Raw genomic sequence first — 23067 nt, forward strand, 5'->3', positions numbered from 1 at the left:
ACTTTTACGATTTTACTATATCAAGATAATATTTCATTTCATCTTATCTAACACCTAAGGTGTCCTGTGATCTACCTTATTTAATTTAATTTCGTAATTATTAATGATACGGCATCGGTCTTTTGCTCTATGGGTCTCGTTCATTTTACCTTCCATTAGGAACAATAGGATCATAGCGACCGTCTCAAAGCTGTAGACGTTGTAGCATTGTATACATAGGTACTTAAGTTGTAGTGTTGGATTGTTTTTGGCCAATAGGTCTGTTACCAATGCCAGTAAAAAAAATAAGGCTGTTTTATGTCAATAAAAAATTTCTACATTTGTATATTGTGTAGATGGTGTAGATACATAACTACGTTTTGTGCTGGCAGTGTTATTTTTGGAATTAATTTTAGAATTGTAATTGTTTTCGCGTGTCGTGCGCTTAGTAAATAACAAATGAGAAAATGTTGCTCGTGAAGGATGGTTTCGTGAAATCTAGGCTGCTATGTTCATATTCAGCACGAATGCCACTTTAGTTTTCAAGTAAATAGAAAATGTATTTTAACTTATTGTAACTTTTGTGTGAATACTTTTTTCAATAATGCCCGTTCAACAAATAAGTGTGAAGAATTCATCGGAAATTGAAAGTTGGGAATGGGGCGGTGGTTGTGGTAGAGAAACTGTACGGACTGGGTCTGGGAGCAGTCAAACATCATGCAGCAACTGCAGCGGAGATATTTGTCGTATATGCCATTGTGAGAGTGAACCACAGAACCCATTGTTGGCCCCATGTTATTGTTCAGGTAATACTATGTGACATACTGATTTTCTTATGTTCAGATATTAATAATGAAATATTTTGGAAATTTAAATTAATAAATTAAATTCATTCAATATAAAATATTTGTAGTAAGCTGTAGTAAGAAATTGTGGTGTCCAGATACTTAGATTTGCGAGTTTTCAAAACCATCAGTAAATATTCTAAGTATAGTTATTTATTGTCAAGAACTTTGATAAAATTATATTGTTGAATTACATGATAAATTGGTAATTTAATATTTTGTCATTCCAAATAAGCTATTTGCTACTTACAAATCTATTGAAACTTCATTTTTGTACAATTTTTTTTCTTTGATGTGGTGTTCAGATACAAATTATATAAAATAAAATATAAAAAAAAGATAACTATGGCAGTAATAATTAATATATTTCAATAAATAATAATTAAAAATAATTTAAATTTTACTTGTTTTAAAAAAAAAATGTAACAAAGTTATTAATGTTCAGATTTAAACTAATAATGTATGGTTGATAATTTATGCACAAATAAAACTATCATTAAAATATATCATAAATAACCAATGCAATGTTTTTAAACTCTCAAAAATATTTAGTTCCAAACCACATACACATTGACATCTCGGTTCCTTCTGATAAGCTTTATTGAACTACAGCTTTGCCTTGTAAAAGCAAAATTCCTATGTGAACTATAAAAATTCCTGAAATATTTTGTAATTTAACAAATTAAATATTGTCTTAAAAATAATGAAGATTGTTGTTATTTTTGTTTGATCGAAAGTGAGTATCATCACTCTTATGCTTCAATAATTCTGTATTAGACATTGAAAATTAAATTAATTGACATTATAAAATGATCCCATATCATGCCCCAGTGATATGGTAAGTAATGTAATGTAATGTACATATGATAATTAGCCTGCCAATTAGTAAATAAGCACTAGACACCAGCCATGAGTCATTGATGACACAATTGTTGCAGTTATTATTTTATCCTTTTATCAATACTGAAAGTTTAGTGGCCTGCAATTAATAATATTTTTGATTGCAGGTCAATGCAATGGCTGTTGTGATGGAATTTTTTCTGTCTGGTAACATTGCCATCTATTTGTTTACAAAATTCCTTTTTTAATTACTTAAATTAGTGATTTATCATCTTTTGGCTCATTATGTGGTCTCACATTATCCTAAAATGTATGATGTTATATTTCTGATGATGATAAAAAAATCATATAAGTAGATGGGGATCCAATGTTTTTATTTAAGGTTGTGTCACATAAATTGAGTAATTGAACACTTAAAGTGTGTGAAATTTTACATAAACTGTGATATTTTGAAACCTATTGTTTACTATTGATTGTTTAATGTTTGTCATTCCATCATAATCTCGGATGCCCCTAGATTGAGATTAAATTTTTGTATTAAAATTTTTCTGTTGTACTGTTATTGACGATTTGAAATCAAAACTTATCAATCAATAGCTAGTGGTATCAAAAAATATTCGATTGGAGTCCATGCTTGTCCATTTTCTACCGTAATCGAAATAGTCATAAAACCTTTTTAATCATATAAAGTCATTATTATTTATGTAACTCAGCCGTGTACATTAATTACATTCAAAATGTAGGAGAAACTTTTGGGTACATAAGTATCCTGTAACAAAAATGAAGTCTGATAAATTGTGTAAGGCTGTGTTCAGGTATCTTGCTCTTATTTGTCAACATTTCAAAAATCGCAAAAATATCCAAAGAGCCTTAAAACAATGCAAGGGGAATTACTAGTAACAAATGAATGCTGGAACTTATGTACTAGTATAAAATACGTATTTGATATGTTTAACTTGATGTGCTATTTTTTTACAGGAAGCCTTAAATACGTACACCAGAGTTGCTTGCAGCAGTGGTTGACGGCATCCGAGACAAGATCTTGTGAGCTATGCAAATTTAACTTCATCATGCACACTAAAATCAAACCGTTCAATGAGGTACGCAACTTATAACACATTCCTATTATATTTTATGATCTTTTGATAATTGCTTTTGGTCATTCACATTGCGAAAAATTTATTCAAATTTAGGGTATAGTAAAGTAGGGTATCGTCGCCGTCAAACCAAAATCTGCTATGTGCAAAATTCTATTTTGAATTTAAAGTGTGAAACATTTTCGTATAAAATTTTATATGAAAGTGAACTTTTAAAAACTATGTCAAATGAAAGCTATAGATAAATATGAAAGCTATAGACACAACAGTTTTTTTATACGGTAGATAGGGCTGTTAACTATACGAAAAGGTCAAAAAGTAAAAATCTCAAAAAGTGCACATAGCAGATTTTCGTTTGACAACGACGGTATGCTGTATTGTATACCAAAATGAATACAATGCAAAAAATTAAATAGAAAAGTACAATGGGCGGTTTTATTCCTAAGACCAATCTCTTCCATATAACCTATCAGGTGGACAAAGATCAGTTCAGTAAATTCACCGCGGTATTAAACTTATTTATGAAAAAACAATTACTGCTTTACACATAAACATTAATAAACAATTTACATATAAATATCACTTTTTACAATACTTATTCAACGTAAATGCATCGATTTGTATCTATATATTAATTAGACATTTAACTCTAACACAAACAAAACAAATTTACAACTAATTGTTTAATTAATGCTTCTTAATTAATTAATCAGTCATTTAAAGCAACTTAATGTTTCAGCATTTCGTATAGGTACATATCAGGTGTGCATTCCACAAACGAAGCCATTTCTAGATAATTATATATTAATTAATTATTTTGTCACTTACGAAGATCTCAAAACGGATCACAGTTCCGTTCGTATATAGTACTTATTCTTCAGTTCATCAGTTATAATTTGTATATAATTAATGTACAGTATAATTGCAAAAACATATGAGGAAAAAATATCACTTGTTGATAAAATATCCGTCAAATTTTTTGCGCCATCTACTTAAGTAGACTTGTTTTCTATTAGCAAAATATATTTTAACAGAGGCATGAGAACCTGTCTTTTAGATAATTCATTGAGGTTCGACTTTCGGCATTGGATAACCTTAGCTTTTATAAACTTATGACAAAGTCTATAAAAAGCGTAGGGTTAAATAGCCCAGATCTTGCTGCAGAATGAAATGGTTGGTGCAACAATACAATGCATAGTGCGGTTTATTAGATAGATGGTGATTAAATTTCGTTTATTGCCTGATTTCCACAAAATACCGGTTACCATACCGTCGTCGTAATAAAAATGTCGTTAAACATAATGAATTACTGTCGATATTTTCTAAAAATAAAATAAAAGAGGTTTAGGTTGCACTACTACTGATAAATAATTAAGGATATTCTCAATTGTTCGACGAACGTGACGAAAATGTCGATTGTTATCCTTGGTCGAATAGTTGTGGTTCCATTTTGTTTTTCCGATCAAACATTATACGCATGATTTTCCCTATACTTAATTACAGTGAATTTTAACAATAATTCCATCTTTTTTTTTATTGCCTTTGTAGGTAGACGAGCATGCGGCCCACCTGATGGTGTGTGGTACCGTCGCCCATGGACGTCAGCAATGCCAGGGGCAGAGCCAGGCAGCTGCCTAAATGCCCGCATCTTATATTCGTTCTTTTAATAATACGTAGTAATAACTTAAAATAAAGTTTAATTGCTACAAATACAGTGGTATTTTAATGCCATAACTATGGGGTACATTAATGTTCAGATCGTTACAATTATTACAGATAAGTAGAATTGAAAAAAAAAATGAATTCATAATCCTAAGTGCAACATGATGTAACACGATCTGTTGATGTGTGTGTTTTATAAGCACTAAAATAACCGTAAACTATGTATCTATCATGAGTCATTACAAATGATTTGATGGCTATGTACATACCGCGTTGATTGCAACGCGCGTCGAGGCCTGCCGTCTTGAAAACAAAAAAAAACATAACCTTCAGATAAGTTAAAACGAAAAACGAAAACGTTGGAAGGAGAAGTGTTATCTAAAATACCGTGTTATTTCTTTTGTATTTCACAATTGGTTATTTTCAAATACAATTTTGAATAATATTCAAGGTCACACATTGTAATTTACTAATTGCAAAATACTTAATAATTTTATTACATATGTCATGAATTTATTTCACTTTAGTGGATAGCTAGCTGGCTGCTTAATAAAATTAAATGAATTGGTAGTCGCCTATTTATTTATATCATAGCATTCCAAGCTTTAAGGTACCACTTATTTTTTTATGTTCGTGTGTGCATTAAATTCTGGATTGTTGCCATTTTGTCCAGATAGCTTTGATGCTTATTAGAGAAGTTTGTGAGGTCATGAGAATAATAATAACCATACGTATTATTTACTATTGCTTATACTACTGTTACTCACTCCAACATAAATGTTTGTTCTCACTCTGCGAAACATCGTGCCACATGGCGTCGCATCGCGAGAGCATCGGTATCGCAGGATCCGACTGATGCATGACCACGACCACTCTGTCAAGAGTGTACGAATAGGAAGAATTATTTACTATTACTGATATACCTAATTATCCTGCATATTTACCTACAAGTTTTCTGTTTTCAAGCTACAATAGGCCAGTAAATGCCAGTTGGCAATCGCAGTACTCCAGTGTATAATACTCAGATAACTGTACTGTCTATTCTCCAGTGAATCCCTTGAATCGTTTTTTTTTACGACACAATCACATCTGCCTACAGCTGTTTAGCCAAATTACAAATGAAGCCTCACTCGTTAATTTTAGTATAGAATTGATCGTTTAAAATTTAGAAATCAGTACAATTAAGGATAAATTATTTAATTAAACTATGTACGTAATAATATTAATATTTACTGTTAAACATAATTGACATGTATTGCTGGTAGGTACATGTATCTAATATAAGTGATTCAGTTTTGGAAATTACATGCTCATTTGTAAACGAAAACCGCCATTATTATTTAAATTAGAAGAATTTAAAACACATTACCTAGGTATTGTATTTTAAACGTTACGTTTTCTTATGTCTTACTTTTATAATGAGCTTTTTCGTGAACGGTCGAGAGTGTCGAATCGGATCAAAGTATTGCATGAATGTTTTTTTTTTTTTTACCTAAGCTGATAACCTTCATAGGCTATTTCAGCGTAACCTTAACTAGTAGGTGAGCTCACGGGGCTAAAACCGGAGTGATGCTAACACTGACACTAGCAAGAGCAGTGCTTCGCAGAATCTACCACCGGATCGGAAACGCGACCCACTGAGAAGAACCGTCGAGAAACTCAGTGGGCTGTGTCTATGGGTTTGTTCGCTCGTCGAGCACTTCGTCGCAAGCGACGGGTTCAACGAGAACGGTGACAGGTGCTTGTGGTACCTAAAAGCACCGTTAATGGATCGGGAGGATCCGTAATGACGTGTTTTGAGCGACGTCGACTGTTTACCATTCGGTCTACAGGATCGGGTATGCATGCATGCGGTATGCGGGTTTTACTGGTGGTAGGACCTCTTGTGAGTCCGCACGGGTAGGTACCACCGCCCCGCCTCTTTCTGTCGTGAAGCAGTAATACGTTTCGGTCTGAAGGGCGGGGCAGCCGTTGTAACTATACTGAGACCTTAGAACTTATATCTCAAGGTGAGTGGCGGCATTTACGTTGTAGATGTCTATGGGCTCCAGTATCCATTTAACACCAGGTGGGCTGTGAGCTCGTCCACACATCTATGCAATAAAAATAAAAAAATGAATGTGTTATGTATGTGCATTGCAGTGGCGTTTGCTGGAGATGTCCGGTGTTGAGCGGAGACGTCTGTGCTGCGCGGTTCTTTTCCACTGTGTGGCGGCCCTCTGCGTCATGTGGTCTCTGTTCGTACTTATCGAACGGGCCGTTGAGGAAGTCAATCGCGGTCTTATCGGTGAGACTACATTCGTTTATTTACAAAACAACGTTATCTTTAAGCAACAACAGTACACATACATACATACACACATACACACATACATATGCCTAACAGAAATGTAACGTGTGTAGCAATGGTACAAACAATATGAAATTAGTATATAATTAATTAAGGATTTGATTTCGTGTTTTGTTTTCAATTTTTTTTTTAACTTTAGAATTTAATTTTCGAACTAAGCGCAAAAAATATAAATTGTTGAATTATAAAGTTATGTTCGTTTTATATTTTATGTAAGAAGACACTCGTTATATTCTGTTGTACCTACACATATGAATTTTGAAAGTGTTTGTGGCTTAGGGACAACGATGGTGGTATACGCCCGCGCATTGTCTCAAGTTCAAGATCGGGCGTGTAGCGTAATAAGGTTTTCAGTTTTCTTGTGATGGTCAGTCGTTGATAAGGTGAAGCCGAATATTGATATTAATAAATATGAATTAATAAGTTGAGATTAATTTCGAGTTAGGTTTTAAAATGTTTGCTCTACGGTGAACGTATGTTAAAAGACAAAACTTTAAAGCGACGCCATTATCGAACAGCTGGGTAAGTAATAACACGAGTGAAAACACATTTTCGTGTGTGTTTGTAACGTCAAGGTAAGTCACGATTTTTGTTTAAACCATTCAAACGTATATGCAAGAAACATTCCACACAGTATAATGTTTTTAAACAGGTATTAAAAAAAAAAAGTTAAATCACGTCCGTAATTGGTACAATTGAAGAATAATTTTGAACGGAAGCACGTTCATGATAGTGTCTTTATTTTTAGGATTGTTTAACTCTTTGACTGCTATGTAGGTTACCGATGTCCTACGTGGCGCTCTGTAGTACTAAGGTCGATTTCTGTTACTAAGGCGCTTGCATTGCCTAACTTTGCCTTCTTTTGTTTTTAATGTATGCTTTCAGTCTTTTCAGGCCTCTTAGGAATAGATTGATTCTCAGTATTTTCGGATTCGTCTTTCCCAGAGTCTACTAGATATTCCTTAGTAATAAAAGCGATACAATTAATTCAGTGCACCACGTAGGGCACAAGTCCGGACTCGCGTGGAGTACTGCTCTCATCTCTGGGCCGGGGCTCCCAAATACCAGCTTCTTCCATTTGACTCCATACAGAGGAGGGCCGTTCGGATTGTCGATAATCCCATTCTCACGGATCGTTTGAAACCTCTGGGTCTGCGGAGGGACTTCGGTTCCCTCTGTATTTTGTACCGTATGTTCCATGGGGAGTGCTCTGAGGAATTGTTCGAGTTGATACCGGCATCTCTTTTTTACCATCGCATCGCCCGCCTCCGGAGTAGAGTTCATCCATATTACCTGGAGCCACTGCGGTCATCCACAGTGCGTTTCCAGAGGTATTTTTTGCCACGTACCATCCGGCTATGGAATGAGCTCCCCTCCACGGTGTTTCCCGAGCGCTATGACATGTCCTTCTTCAAACGAGGCTTGTGGAGAGTATTAAACGATAGGCAGCGGCTTGGCTCTGCCCCTGGCATTACTGAAGTCCATGGGCGACGGTAACCACTCACCATCAGGTGGACCGTATGCTCGTCTGCCTACAAGGGCAATAAAAAAAAAAGGGCACCGGTGACCTTCATGGCAGTCAATAAGTTAAAAAAGATGTGTGGTGTCGTGGGACACCGGATAGGAACGAAGTTCCTTATTATAAAAATATTAATTTAAAGTTCTATTCGAGGTATAAAGAAAATAAAACTGGAGGTTTCGCAACAACCCACGGTTATTCGGTAACGTGCGAACTTATTGTGGTACACTTCACTCACGGTTGTTTGCATAAGAGTTAGTGTATTGCGCAAACGAACGCTCTGAGATCGTGGTCAATGAATGATAAAAAAGATTGTTATTTTTTGTACATTATTACAAAGATAAGTAGTACACTGTGTGCATTACTTATAAAAATCTTACGTTACGGACGTTTTTTTCCGGTTAGGGTACCCCTCCGCATCGTCCCATAAGGAACTTTGTTCCAAAAAACTCGTAGTATTTTGTTGTTACGAATGATTTTACGCTACGTATTATGCGAGTTGTTGTATAAGTTATCGACTTGAAGATTACTGATAAGGATTACGTAAAAATAGCAATTTAGTAATGTAGGTAATATGCATTGCACGCTTGTGTGATTATTGAAATTCAGCTGACGCGTAGAATGTAGAGTGTCGTGTGACGCGAAGAATGTCCGTCACCTAAACCACTATAGTTATCAAACTATAGATAATTTGAAGATAAATACCTATTGTGTTTCGGCTTCTAGAATGTCCGTCGTACTACAAAAGAAACCCGAAAGTTTTATTGTTCAAAATCGATGGTAATATTAGAGTTTTGGCGTGTCGAAATTGTGTTAAAAAAATGTCCTAAAACACGCATATTTATTATTCAAACTGGCCACATTAATAGTGCTTCAAAATCATTAACAGCCCGATTGTATATTAAGACTAGCGACCCGCCCTCGCTTCGCTTCGGAAACTGTAATTTATTATTGATTTCTCCACTATTTAATGGATGGTATTATACATATAAACCTTCCTCTTCAATAACTCTATTTATTAAAAAAAAACGCATCAAAATCCGTTGCGTTTTAAAGATTGAAGCATACATAGGGATATAGGGACAGAGAAAGCGACTTTGTTTTATACTATGTAGTGATAGTGAAGTAAAATACGCACCGGACAGTCCAAAGTATTCAAGTGTGAGTTACGTTATCGCCACAATAATTTAAATGTTCAATAATGCGAGGGAAACTATATATTATGAATCTTGTTCATCACGGAGTTTTCCTTGTATGAGCTATTTCAGTTCATAAATATTTGTAAATGTGTGTTGTTTAATGGAGACTAAGTATCTTTAAAAAAAAAAACACAGTCAAATAAAAATTTCTCGGAACGCTTTGTTTAAAATTATTTAAAAAATTCTGGAAACTTATTACGTCATAATTAAGGAACGTGTGCATTTGTTTACATATTTGATTTGCACGAACGTGATGTTATTTATCGCGATACTGATCGTCTTCGTGACGAAATCAATCACGTAATTTAAAAGGAAACGCATTTTTTTTTCTACACGTAATGTTTATCGATCGATCGATTTAAAAGAACACTATGCAATTCTTGTAATTGTAATCGCGCACAGTTTTAAAATTTGTATCAGTTGAATACAGATAAGGATTTTATACAATTGTTTTATGTAATGGCCTTAAATAAAGTGCGCTTTGACCGTTTGAATCGCTTCTCTGGAGTTCGGTACAACGATAACAAACACTTGAAAGCCTTACCTCAAAATTAGTTTACTATCTATATATATAAAAATGAAACCCGTTTTCCGTTGTCACGACATAACATGAAAACGGCTTGACCGATTTGGCTAATTTTGGTCTTGAATTATTTGTTGAAGTCCAGAGAAGGTTTAAAAGGTTAGATAAATATAAAAATATTCGGAATTAAATAAAAATAACAATATTGTTTTTCCTTTGATGTGTCCCCCGTCGGACGGATTCCTTTTGTTTGTTTTAAGTTTATCTTAAACAAAAGTTTAGGTCTTTTATTTATCGATTGAGGCACTACGAAGTCTGCCGGGTCAGCTAGTATATTATAATTTAGTATATATTTTACTACATAAATACACGGTGATAATGAATCTGTGAGAAGTATTTAAAATGTAATAATAAGGACATCGTAAAATTACATTTTCTATAGCTGAAACAGAAGAACAAAATAGTTATATAAATGTTAGTAAATTGAATGTCGCGTTTACCGATATCGGTGATATAATCAATGTTGTTTTAGCTGTTCAAAACAACCTTCATTGTCATTGGTACTAATTTTTTTTTTCTTATATATTTTTCCGTTATTTTTCGTTGCACTGTCACACATAAATCCAAGAATGGTGCTTAGTCCACAGTTTTTAACCTATTTAGATATAATTTTCATATCTATAAATAAATTCTATTATATCTATCATTTTCATTATTTTGAGCTACTGTAAACACATCAAGTTAGTGCTTACATTTTATAAAACACATGCACTCTAAACAAAATAATGACGTCATTGTTCACGTACGTTTTAATTTCATGAAAGGCTTACGCGTCATAATTATGCCGGAATTTTGAGCTTTGCGTCATTGTTTCGCTTACAATATCAAAAATAATTTAACGACACAAGGAATATCGCTTCTATCTTCTATCGCTTGATATCATTAAACTATTATCCGATTAACATCACCCGACTCTCTAAAACCTATAAGTATGATTATAAGAGTCTACATTGTATAATACTACCGTCCCATTTATTTAGACCATAAACCAATCGAGCTTCTCAGTTTGAAAGGGCCGATAAAATCATTAGTGAACTTAAGTAATTGGACATTCGTTCTGAAGTCCCGCAGGACGTAGGCGGTATGTACGGTCTAGCTTACCTATCCTTCTAACGTATCGACTTCATTTAAGAGTATAAACGGGTGTTTTAATGTCGTGGACGTCACAATAAAGTAGGTATTCAATAAATCTAAACAAGGTGTTGGTTTAAAAGAAACTATAAAAAAAGGTAGTTTAAAAAAAAAAAATTAAATCAAGGCTGCAATTATATGTTTTTCTATAAAAATATTTTATGCGTATTAAAAGATTGATCCGATATGGAACTTAAATTTGTTATGTAACTGCATTAATGAAACAAACGTTTAATGTGTTATAAATTTATTTAAATATAACCACATTCATAAATATTTTTTTAAAAATACTATTTTTATTATTGCTGTGTGTGAAGAGCCCTCCTGATTTTAAATGGAAGCCCCATACACCATTAGACCATTACACCACACTTAACGATTTCAATTTAATCTTTTATTTCTGTTATAAAAGACATGTATCCTAAAGCGTATGTGTAATATTGCTTAAAATTATTATTGTATTCCATTTTTTGCTGCAGCATTTATAATATAAACGCGAAAGTGGCATTTATTTAGGGGGGCAATTTAATCATTTCGTTTGATCTTGAATGCGATCGTTACTCTATAGAAACAATAACCTTGTATTAAAGCGGTTAGTGTACCTTTATTAAAATACAAAACAAGTTTTTATTTATTTAAAGAAGTGTCACTAAGTGGTTTTTGTTTGCCCATCTATGTATATTGCTTTTGAATTACGACGTGCAAGGAAGACGTGAGAAGTAAACAAAGCTTATATTAATAATTTGTAAGGACCACAAGTGCTCCTATAGTATCTATTATTATGTATGTGTTAGCGATAATTATATTGCAGTGATGCTACTTTAGTCTCGGGAATGTCGAGCTGTCGATAGCATGTTAGGTTGTAATATAATTTATATATTTTATTTATTTATTGCTTAGATGGTTGGACGAGCTCACAGCCCACCTGGTGTTAAGTTAGTGGAGCCCATAGACATCTACAACGTAAATGCGCCACCCACCTTGAGATATAAGTTCTAAGATCTCAGTATAGTTACAACGGCTGCCCCACCCTTCAAACCGAAACGCATTACTGCTTCACGGCAGAAATAGGCGGGTTGGTGGTAGTTACCCGCGCGGACTCACAAGAGGTCCTACCACCAATAAAATTATATATATTCTTTATATACTTTAATTTTAATATACTTTAATCACTATATATCTTTACAATACTTTAATCACTTAACTGAACACGTGTCTTATTAATCCTTGCCCGATATAGAGACTCAACAAAGTTTGTAAAAAAAGTGAGTAACATAGGCATTTTTTTATTATAAAAGATTACAATCATAATATTAAAGCACATAAATTTGTGCACGTCTAATCGCTTAACGAAAGCCACACGTAATCCCTTCCTCGGTTATTCCCAGATTAAGCGAACTAAAACATTATCTTTTATCGAACGATATTGGAAAGATAATTTGATGCTCGGCAAAACTCTTATCAATCATATGTTTCCATTACAGGAAATGTAAATACGTTATAAAATAAATCTGTTGTCCAAAAATTATGCTATAGTTCCTTTTCTGACATCGATACTGTCGTGGACTATTTCGTTAAGACCTTCCTTGAGTTTGAGATATGAGACATGAGTTAAGGCGAATTTACATTACGAAATTAGTGGCATGAAATGAATTTCGTGACATTAGTTTTACCAACAGTTTCACGTGCAATTTAATACTTTCGTAATGCATGCATTAATTTCATGCATTTAAATTAGTTTCTGCTAATTCAGAGACTAACTTCATTGCACCTAAATGCCTTTTTGTTGACCATCCTCGAATCAACCAACTTTTTTCTTTTTCTTGATAGTCTTTTTTTAAGTTTATAGGTATATAAGCATTTCTTTAGCTATATTGAATATAGCAAATTATAGCTTTGATGCTGAAGGCGCCATGGTTACTGCGATACTGTGGATTTCACGACACAAATTTTTTAACGAAATTACTTTCGCATATTTCGTGAAACTGAGCTCAACATGCATGACACTAATTTCGTAATGTAAATCCCGCATTAGAGAATAGAAATGTTAAATTACTGCAGTTATCACTGAAAATTAGAAGTACGTTGACATCACAGCTCTTCCAAACGTTTTATTTTACATATTCTTCAACACCAATAAAATAATAGTATTTTCTTCGGTTTTCACGAAACGTAGACATAATTAACTCGTTTATAGATTGTAGGTTTTGTTATATAGATAGTTGTGTAAAGTATTCAAAAGCGTCGGAAATAATTGGATGAAATTAAAAAAAAACGCGAGATTAAACCGTAAAAACAGTTTGTTATAACACAATATTACTTTTCGTCATTCTATTTATAATAGATGATGATTTATACTAGATGCGACGATAGACTTAAAGCGGTTAGTTGTCCTCAATTAAGAAAAATAGTATTATTATTTGCCAATAAATGTCGGAATGAGTTGATTATTGAAAACACGAATAAAACAACATTTTCTGAAAAGAAATCGTAGCTAGATCGATTTATCGTCCCCGAAATTCCCTGTATACTAAATTTTATGCAAATCGTTGGAGCCGTTTCCGAGATTCAGATTATATATATAGATATACAATAATTGCTCGTTTAAAGGTATAAGATATTTTTTTTACTTATGCAATTTCCGTAGAACTATGGTTGAACCTTTGGTTCGTTTTGTCATCTCACAGCGCCTTAACCTTGAAGCTGGAGACCGTGATCGCTTCACGAAAACAATAGGCAGAACAATGGAACCTATTCGTGTGAATACACGTAGCGCACATCCCTCGCCGATTAGTTTAATGTATAAATAAATTGGCTACCTTAAAAACGATTTAAATCGTTTTAATTCACGTTACACAACATTGCGGCACATGTTATTTCGTAGAATATATAATTATCAGTTAAGGCGTGTCGAATTGTGATTGTAGGTAATTAACTATTGATTAATTCAACGCTACATTTTAAAATATCTTCGAGTCCTAGGAAACGGAAAATTGTAAATTAAAGGACGTGAAACTACACACATAAGTCTCCGGGTATTAGTGTGGTTTTCCTTCTGAAGAACCATTTTCTGAAATTCCGTATATGCATCGGAGTATTATGACGTAAACGCAATTCTCAATAATTATGGTGTAACGTATAAAACTACCGTTCTGATTACATATATATAGATTCTTAAAAATAAAATAGATGTTGTACCTATGTTTTTTTTCATGGTTATGTACATAATAATATGTATTACGAGTAATATAATTTTTATATTTCTTGTAATATTATTATTTATTGCCTTCGGCCAGTATACGGCATACCTATAGTGAGTTATCAATGCTAGGGACATAACCAAGCCGCTACCTAAATATCTTCGTTTTATTTTAACAGCGAAATTTTTACATTTCGTGGTCGCTTTTGTGAATAAATTTGAAATCGGTTCAAAGAACTATTTGAAGAATACGGTCTCAATGTCGCAATGTCGAACGAACAATTCAATTAGCTTCAGTTTCCGTGTGAATATGTTTATCACGGTTTTCATGCTTAAAACTTATACTTTAATAATGTATATTACCTATGTCCTTGATTCGACCATAAACGTTACGGAGAATCAAATAGACAATTGGCTTTTTTGTGTTTTACAGCGTGGCCGTTCTGGACTAAACTGGTCGTGGTGGCGGTCGGGTTCACGGGGGGGGCGGTCTTTATGTACATACAGTGCCGGCAGTATTTGCACCTATGTAATCGTTGGAGAGCTCACAATAGGTAAACATTTCTTTATTCTTAGTCATTGTTATGTCATATTTTTATTTTTGTATTGCTTAGATGGGTGGACAAGCTCACAGTCCACCTGGTGTTAAGTGGTTACTGGAGCCCATAGACGTCTACAACGTAAATGCGCCACCCACCTTGAGATATTAGTTCTAAGGTCTCAGTATAGTTACAACGGCTGGCCCACCCTTCAAACCGAAACGCATTACTGCTTCCCGTGCGGACTCACAATAGGTCCTACCACTAGTCAGTTGTCATTGTGTAGAAGATTTATTTATTTATTTCCTAGGTGTTTCAATTTAGCTCACTGCACGTGCCTGGTGTTAATTGGATACCGGCACCAACTTTGAAACATAAGATAATTTTCTTGTATAACAGTTATCTGAACCGGAATGCGCTACTGCTTCGCGGCAGAAATGGGCCGAATGATGGTACTTAGCAACCATTTAATTTAAATATTTTTGAATTGAATGGTAATAAAAGTCTGTCAACATTGAAAACAGTATTAGGGTATTTGTTTTACAGAAAGAAAAATAAATGCCGTTTTCCTTCTTTTGTTTTAAGAGATAACATAAGCGGTAATGACCCTCATACTAACGGTATCATTGAAATATGAATGTACCAAAGTGATAAGTATTTATAACTTAATAAATGAAAAGTTTTCCCGTTGTCCAACACTATGCTAGTACATGTGTTTAAAATAATATAGATTTGTCATTTCAATTTCGAAATTCGTTTTGTTTACAGGATGTATGACTGATTTTTGAGTTAATGTTCATGAGTTGATAAAATGGCTTCTCAGTAAGCAGTATTACTACTGTTTTTCATTATTTTCCAGGATACTATTAATACAAAATGCACCGGAGAAGATGGCGGTATGTGGTGGGTCGCCTCCGGTGGTGGCGATGCGGGGGCCGCGGGGCGTGCGGGGTCAGGTGGTTGCCAACATTGAGCCCTCGCCGCCCCCCGCCGCCTTCCACGAGGAGGACGAGAGCGGAGGCTTCGAGACCTACCGCCCCCCGCCGCCCCGCCGCCTTGCGCCCCCCGACGAGCGCATCCCGCCGCGCCGAGCCTCAGACCCGCGCCTCGCCGCGCCCCCAGCCGCGCCACCAGCCCTGCCATCCGTCGCACCACTCGCCATACACGTGAGCTAAACGTTCATATCCTTAATACTACTTCTGAATATCTTCGGACAGCCCCATAAGTAAGCCATTCGGAACCATCACATTTATGGCTCGGTGTTCGTCGAGTTTATTTGAATTTACTATTTAGATGTCATTCTCGACCAATGCAATTGCTTACTAGAGAGAAAGTCAATTCTTATTATATTAATTTTTATATAAGACTAGCCGACGCGGCAGACTTGGTAGTGCCTCAATCGATAAATAAAAGACCTAAATTTTTGTATAAAATAAACTTAAAACAAACAAAAGGAATCCGTCCGACTGGGGACACAATTGTTATTTTTATTTAATTCCGAGCATTTTCATATTTATCTACCTTTTAAACCTTCTCTGGACTTCCACAAATAATTCAAGACCAAAATTAGCCAAATCGTTCCAGCCGTTCTCTAGTTTTAGCGAGACGAACGAACAGCAATTCATTTATAAAATATATACTATATATATAGATAATTCTCGTATGTTACGCCAGGAATGTGATTTTGTTATGGGTTACACAAGAGTAAGTGAGAGGTTCTGTGGCAGGGCGTGTACCATATCGCGGTGGATCCGCTGGAGGCCGACATCAGGTCGCTGCTGGCGCTAGAGGCGCAGCGCCAGACTGCCCGCTCGCTGCCGAACCTGCGCGCCTCTCGAGAGAGTCTCCTGCCGCCTGCCTCCTGAGGGCCCGCCCTGCTGCTCTACCCTGACGACACCGTCTACTAGCGCGACCGGGCGCGGCCCTGACGTTACGTGACGGTGCGTCCCTGACGTCACGTGACGGTGCGTCCCTGACGTCACGTAACGGTGCGGGCCCTCGGGAATACTTTGCTAGACAAAGACTTTGACGCCCGGCGGGCATCTCAGTGAGTCCAATGGAAGTGTTTCGGTGCATAGACTGTCCGGCGGACCGGATGCGCCGCGAATTGTCCGATCGTTTGTAAATATCAAGTAGTGTTTACGTACCGTGGTGTAAATATATTATAAACGTTAATGTCCGACGATGTATTTTAATTCCGACGCTGCAGATTTTAAACGTAAAAACGCACTCACTTATTGAGCTGATGAAACGATTAGGATATTGATATCGATGTGCCATTATTAAAATTAATACACCAATCTATGAATTCATATTAATAATGTAATTAGGTAGAAATGCGATTTTGTAATTTAAAGTGTCGAAAAGTAAACATAATAATAATAAAATAACAATAAAAAAATCAACACCAACTTCGTTACAATTTTTTTTAAATAATTTAATTGAGATTTATTGTTCTGTTAATACACAAAACTCTTGACTCGAAAACTAGTATACAAATGAAATTCGATTATTCTAATTTCATGTTTATCGTTTCTCGTTACAATATACATGTGTGTATATAATTTTATTTAACATTCAGTACATAGTTCAGGCACTCTGTCATCTGATACACTCGATACGGCAACCATTATGACATTCATTGCTTTAGAATCTCAAAAGATTTCGTGACAATCATTTCTATTAGGATAAAAATAAAAATAAAAACTTGGAAACATCAACGACTTCACAATTAAAAAAATTTTTTTATTTTAAATAATATTTATTACTTTAAACTAGAAAGTATATAATTATGGTCATAATGTTATAACTTGTACAATTGTATGTATGATCTATGGCGTCAAAACAGAGTTTGTCTAATGGCGCGTTCGGACTGGAGTTAAAAATGTTCAAATGTATTCGACGCGTTGCACCATTCGGGAAGCTTCGGGTCTTGTCGGCTCTTTCCGACTCCGCGCCCCCGACGGCAATGGCAATAATAAACTTTGTTATTAAAATTTAAAACGACTATAAAGGCTTGCTGTCGTCCGTGACCACGAAAACTGCGGAGCATCCGAAACGTCAGCAATAATATCGCACCTTTAGAATTGAAGTGGCTTAACTAAAATTTTCAAGAAAATGAGTTTTTGTACTTCAAACTCATGAACGTGTATTTTATGAGTTTCTTAAAATTAAACAGTCTGTTTTAGTCTAGAAAAGGACATACGTAATCTTTCCGTCTCTTTTAAATTAAGCTTTTACAATAGTATATTGTGCACTAAGGGAGAAATGTCCAAATTTTCTCCCGCGGTGCACATACTATTTTTTCTCCTACCAGGCTGAAAGTTCGTAGAGTACCGAGGCGGGGTCCAGGGGCGAAGCCCTAGCGGGGTAGGGGGCGCGGAGCCCCTCCATACTCGTAAACAAAACAATTTAACTGTTTTTTTAATTGTTAAATAAGCTACTAGTAATACTAAAAAACTACTACTAAAATAAGAACTGTCTGATGAACTCATCTTTGTTTAATACTTCACTATTAAATTTTATTGCCTTTTGTTTATTTCACTTTTACACTAAACACAATATTGCAAATTACTCGAGCACAACAATGGCGGAGAATTTTAGGTGCGTGAGAGCAGACGTAGACACTAACGCGCATGCGCACTTGTACCCAGGGAGAAAAACTTACACTTTCTTCCCTGTACAGCGGGATGAAAACCGAACTTTCGGCGTCGGTAGGAGAAAAAAGTAAATATTATAATCGAAAAAAAAAATGACAATTTTTCAATTAGGTACATGTCAACGTTTAACAAATATAAGAATTTTGGAATAAGCCACTTCAATTCTAAAGGTGCGTTATCGTGACATTTATACATATATGCGAGATTAAATCGTAAAAGTAGTTTTGATCGCTCGTAGTGAGACTCGCGAAAACGAAACTATAAGACACACTTTTGCTAATACATGAAGCGCAATGGTTTATATGAACAGCTCTCTGGATATATATTTATTTCTTTTTGTCCTCTTCATACGACGCTCTCATATAATAATATTTCAATAAATTTTATCAATGTGTTTAGTTGTTCATGTGACGGTCTTTATTGTTACAAGTTTTCAGCGAGCAATAATGATACAGGAAAGAAGTAAATGAGTTCATGTTAAATTTTCGATAAAAAGATTGCGATACCAAATCAATTAATTCTAAGAGTCATGATGATTTTCACGTAGAATTTCTAATAAAGTGAAAAAAAATGTGAATACTTTTTAGAACGAATCATTTAAATACTTTAAAACGTATGCGAAAATTTCCATGTTTGAATCAATTTACATCACAAACTTCTTTTTTTGTCATTAAAAAAAAATCATTATAATTTCCAAATACATCTGAATTTTCATAGCTATTCTGATTGGTGACCATTGGCGGCCTTAATTTCATGACTTACCATAGAGTAGCTAACAAATAATGCCACAGGATAAAAAAACTAAGCACAAAACTGTTAGTCAATGATAGTTTACGTATTACGTACGTTACATTATTACATACTGTATAGAACATGAAATTAAAAAAGTAAAAAGAGAAAATAAATTAAAGGATATAATGTATGTGTAAGAAAGAGACTAACTTTATATTTTAGTTTGACGTTCTCTCTGTCACCCCAAAACGCAGTTACATTCGTAGTGCAACAGCAATGTAATACAAAACTAATTAAGTTAATTGGTTAAAATATTTTTACAGTATTTACGTATTTAATAGAACGTGTTTTATGTTCCTTGCAGTTCCAGTAAAAATTATACGTCCATAAAACATTGTTTTTGCGAAAAATCACCATGAAATTGTTATCAGTACACAATAAGTTATATTTCTAAACATATAATATAAAAACCGAAATTCAAATTCAAATTAATTTTAATATAGATTTTCTATATTACTTTAGTGCGATTGTCCCCCTTAATTATCAAATTGCCCCCTTGTGGGGCGTGAGCTCCGCGTTGGGAAACACCGTACTAGAGGAACCGATTTGCGCGGGATCCAATATTATAGGATTTATTTAAGTATTTCAAAACCAAAATGTTTAAAACTTTTTATTTCTCCAACACTAATCATGACCACACAGTTACTGAGAAATTTCAAGAATTGTCATTTTTTGTGTTGTCTCTTTAATAATAAGCTGAAAGAAAACCATGACCGAATGAAATGACAATTTTTTATATATTATTGTTCTTTTTATTGCTTTTAACTTAAACGAAATCAACAAGCTTCGTTTCTTTTTTTACTTTAATTTTCACTCTTATAATATTTTCGGTGCTTTGTAAGTTTGTTGATTTCTTTCATTCATTATATATTGAACGTCGATTTATAATAAGTGTCACTTATGATCTCTTCAAAAATTGTAATATTTTACTATGCACGCCAAAGAATTAACCACTTGAGGTATCAATTTATCGATGGCATTTAGAATCTATTTATTTGGATGAAAAAGAAAATTATTTATAACTTATAATCAGACAAATTATAAACTGTACTTCACAAAGACCGCTACGGCTAGCTTGGATCCGGTTACATTCACTTCAAGATGCCCTCTTTAATATAATTTCGAACTATTTCGATATACTATGAATTTTTTTTCATTGCTTAGATGGCTGGCCGACCTCACAGCTCACCTGATGTTAAGTGGTTACTGGAGCCTATAGACATCTACAACATAAATGTGCCACCCATCTTGAGATATAAGTTCTAAGGTCTCAGTATAGTTACAACGGCTGCCCCGCCCTTCAAACCGAAACGCATTACTGCTTCACGGCAAAAATAGGCAGGGTGGTGGTACCTACCCGGGCGGACTCACAAGACGTTCTACCACCAGTAATAAATGAAGTAACCTTACGTCATAATTTGCGGCCCGGTGAAGTAGATCTCTAAAGAAGACAAATTTAAATTTTGAACTATTGAGGAATTTAAAAACGAACTGAATTCATTTTATGAATACAAACTTTAAAAAAAAAAATGAAGTCGCTTTTTTTTCTTCACTCTTTCTACACACACCTTTATTCATCCTACAACTTACATTAAGTATTTTGTTTGAAATAAATTTATACTATGTAAATTATTTTACTGTGTAGTTTCGGATTGAATGACGTAAAATGAAAAGAAAAGATAATGAATAAAGTTTATTTATGTAATTATTTTTACATATCACAATAGTTTTATTGAATTTTAAATAACGCTGCTTGTAAATAACGCCTTTGATGTTAACATGCCTCAGTGAGTATCATGAGTGATGTTTTTTTTAAAGAATATTATGATTTTTTTAATGTGGTGCCTTGAAAGTGTAAAATGCGCGTTTTAATTTGAGATTGCAAAACTATAGCGTATGGTTACGTTAATAATGAGCGTAGTTCAAGTCAAAGACTAATGTATCATTTTGAATAAATATTAACATTAGAAAATAAAAGGAATTTACGCGATTAATTTCTACCCACGCACTGCAATATTTTTTAAATATAAAGTATTTTATTTGGTTGTAATCGATACTATTCCCGTTTAGGTTTACCATTCACTTAAAACTATATAGAAATAAGTACGGTAATAGAAACTATCTATACCGAACTAAACCCTAACGCAGAAGACTTTTCGTTACACCCTGTATAATTACGTAAAATGAATATTCATATTAAAAAATATCAAGACTAATGTTGCTCTTTTTGACTAATTTACCACTTGCATTAGATACTTTCAAGGACACGACATTCAATTACTCGTATATATTTCTTTCAACATTGATGCTGCACAATTGAGGTTTTATTGTATGTCCAGTAATATGTATTTTGTGTCTGCTGTACTTAAATTAAAGCACTAATCTGTTCACCGCAAATGTTTTGAACGTACAGTTTTCTTTTGTTTCTGTTGCGCGTGTTACTATAGTTTCTAAAAGATAAGGTGTTATTGATGTAAAGACGTGTATAAATTAAAAAAAAAAAAACAGGACTTAACTGTAAGATGTTTGACATAATATTATTATTATCTCCGTTTTGTTCGTTGAAGTATGTTGTATGCTAATGAGTAGATATTGAGGTGTTATGTGTGATTAAATTAAATACTACTTCCATTTTGTTGTACTATTTCATAGCGAGCACATACCTGATCGAGTAGAAATGAAGGGTGAAAGTTTTTTTTTTTAAATACTAACTCAAAGGAGTCTTGCAAGTGGTTCAGTATCGATCGTCACAATCAACCAAGACTTCTTTACGTTTTTGTTATTGAAAAATTATATATTTTTTGACCAGGACAAATAGAATATTTTTACTGGTAATTTTAACGTAATTTGTTTAATCCGTTTAACTGATTGGACGATGAATATCTCTATAAACCTCTCTATAAAATTGGTTAAACTAAGGCGTGCAAAATCTTTGCATCTTGCAATAGAACTTTTCTTGAATATCGGTATACGCGCGGACAGTGATGTTGTCATAATTTCCGTCTATATCTAGATAGCCAGTTAAAAAAATATCACTTGTATTCTCATTGAAAAACATTTTTGACATATTTGATTTGTCAATTCAGTAAAAGAAAAACGTTTATTTTTTCAAACTTTGAATTGTTAATATTTGATCACGTGAAATTTATACTTGTTTCAATACATAGTGATCGGGCATGTTTGTATTTTGAACATCGTAATGAATGGATTTACTGAATACGTTTGCCTTGAAGATTTATTGGTTGAAAAAAAATTGTTATTCTTATTGATTATTATTACAAGTGGTCGCATTCCCGCCCTCGGCGAGTTATGTACCAAATTTATTTCTTAATTCCTGGACATTTCTACTCTATTAGAAATCATGTATTCGATGACTATTATGAATATCCTTTTCAGTTTCAGCGCATGAGATCTCATTAACCATTCCATTGTATGTCGTGATAATAATGATACGTTTTAGGATCTCTCATATTCTTTTTGAGTTTGCTCAAAATTTTCTTTTTTTATTTTCTTGTAAAACTTGTGTACTTATTGTTAATGAAATTTGTAAGACTGTATTTTATTTCGTTTTGTAGCAATGTTAGTTATTACTTCAGGTTAATAATAATAATACAGTTATTTTGAAATTAAACTTTTTTATTTTTTTTTATTTCCCGTATACGACAGAAATAAA

The 23067-nt window shown here is 34.0% G+C and overlaps 1 protein-coding gene across 1 annotated transcript; it reads left to right on the forward strand.

The window, feature by feature from the left end:
- The first annotated feature begins 215 nt into the window (after positions 1–215).
- LOC101741807 (E3 ubiquitin-protein ligase MARCHF8) lies at positions 216–23025 on the forward strand. The gene is made up of 6 exons (XM_038018901.2): positions 216–785; positions 2643–2764; positions 6566–6710; positions 14838–14958; positions 15803–16109; positions 16671–23025. The coding sequence occupies exons 1-6, from the start codon at positions 584–586 to the stop codon at positions 16806–16808; spliced, it is 1035 nt and encodes a 344-aa protein (XP_037874829.1). The 5' UTR covers positions 216–583; the 3' UTR covers positions 16809–23025.
- The last annotated feature ends 42 nt before the right edge of the window (positions 23026–23067 follow it).

Source organism: Bombyx mori, chromosome 22 (genome assembly GCF_030269925.1).
Source record: "Bombyx mori chromosome 22, ASM3026992v2".
In the NCBI taxonomy this organism is placed as follows: domain Eukaryota; kingdom Metazoa; phylum Arthropoda; class Insecta; order Lepidoptera; family Bombycidae; genus Bombyx; species Bombyx mori.

Excerpts from the sequence above, each read along its gene's own strand:
- LOC101741807 (XM_038018901.2), top strand. The coding sequence starts at position 584 with ATGCCCGTTCAACAAATAAGTGTGAAGAATTCATCGGAAATTGAAAGT. Across the intron at positions 14,959-15,802 it reads CGTTGGAGAGCTCACAATAG|GATACTATTAATACAAAATG; the intron begins GTAAACATTTCT and ends ATTATTTTCCAG. Across the intron at positions 16,110-16,670 it reads TCGCACCACTCGCCATACAC|GGCGTGTACCATATCGCGGT; the intron begins GTGAGCTAAACG and ends GTTCTGTGGCAG.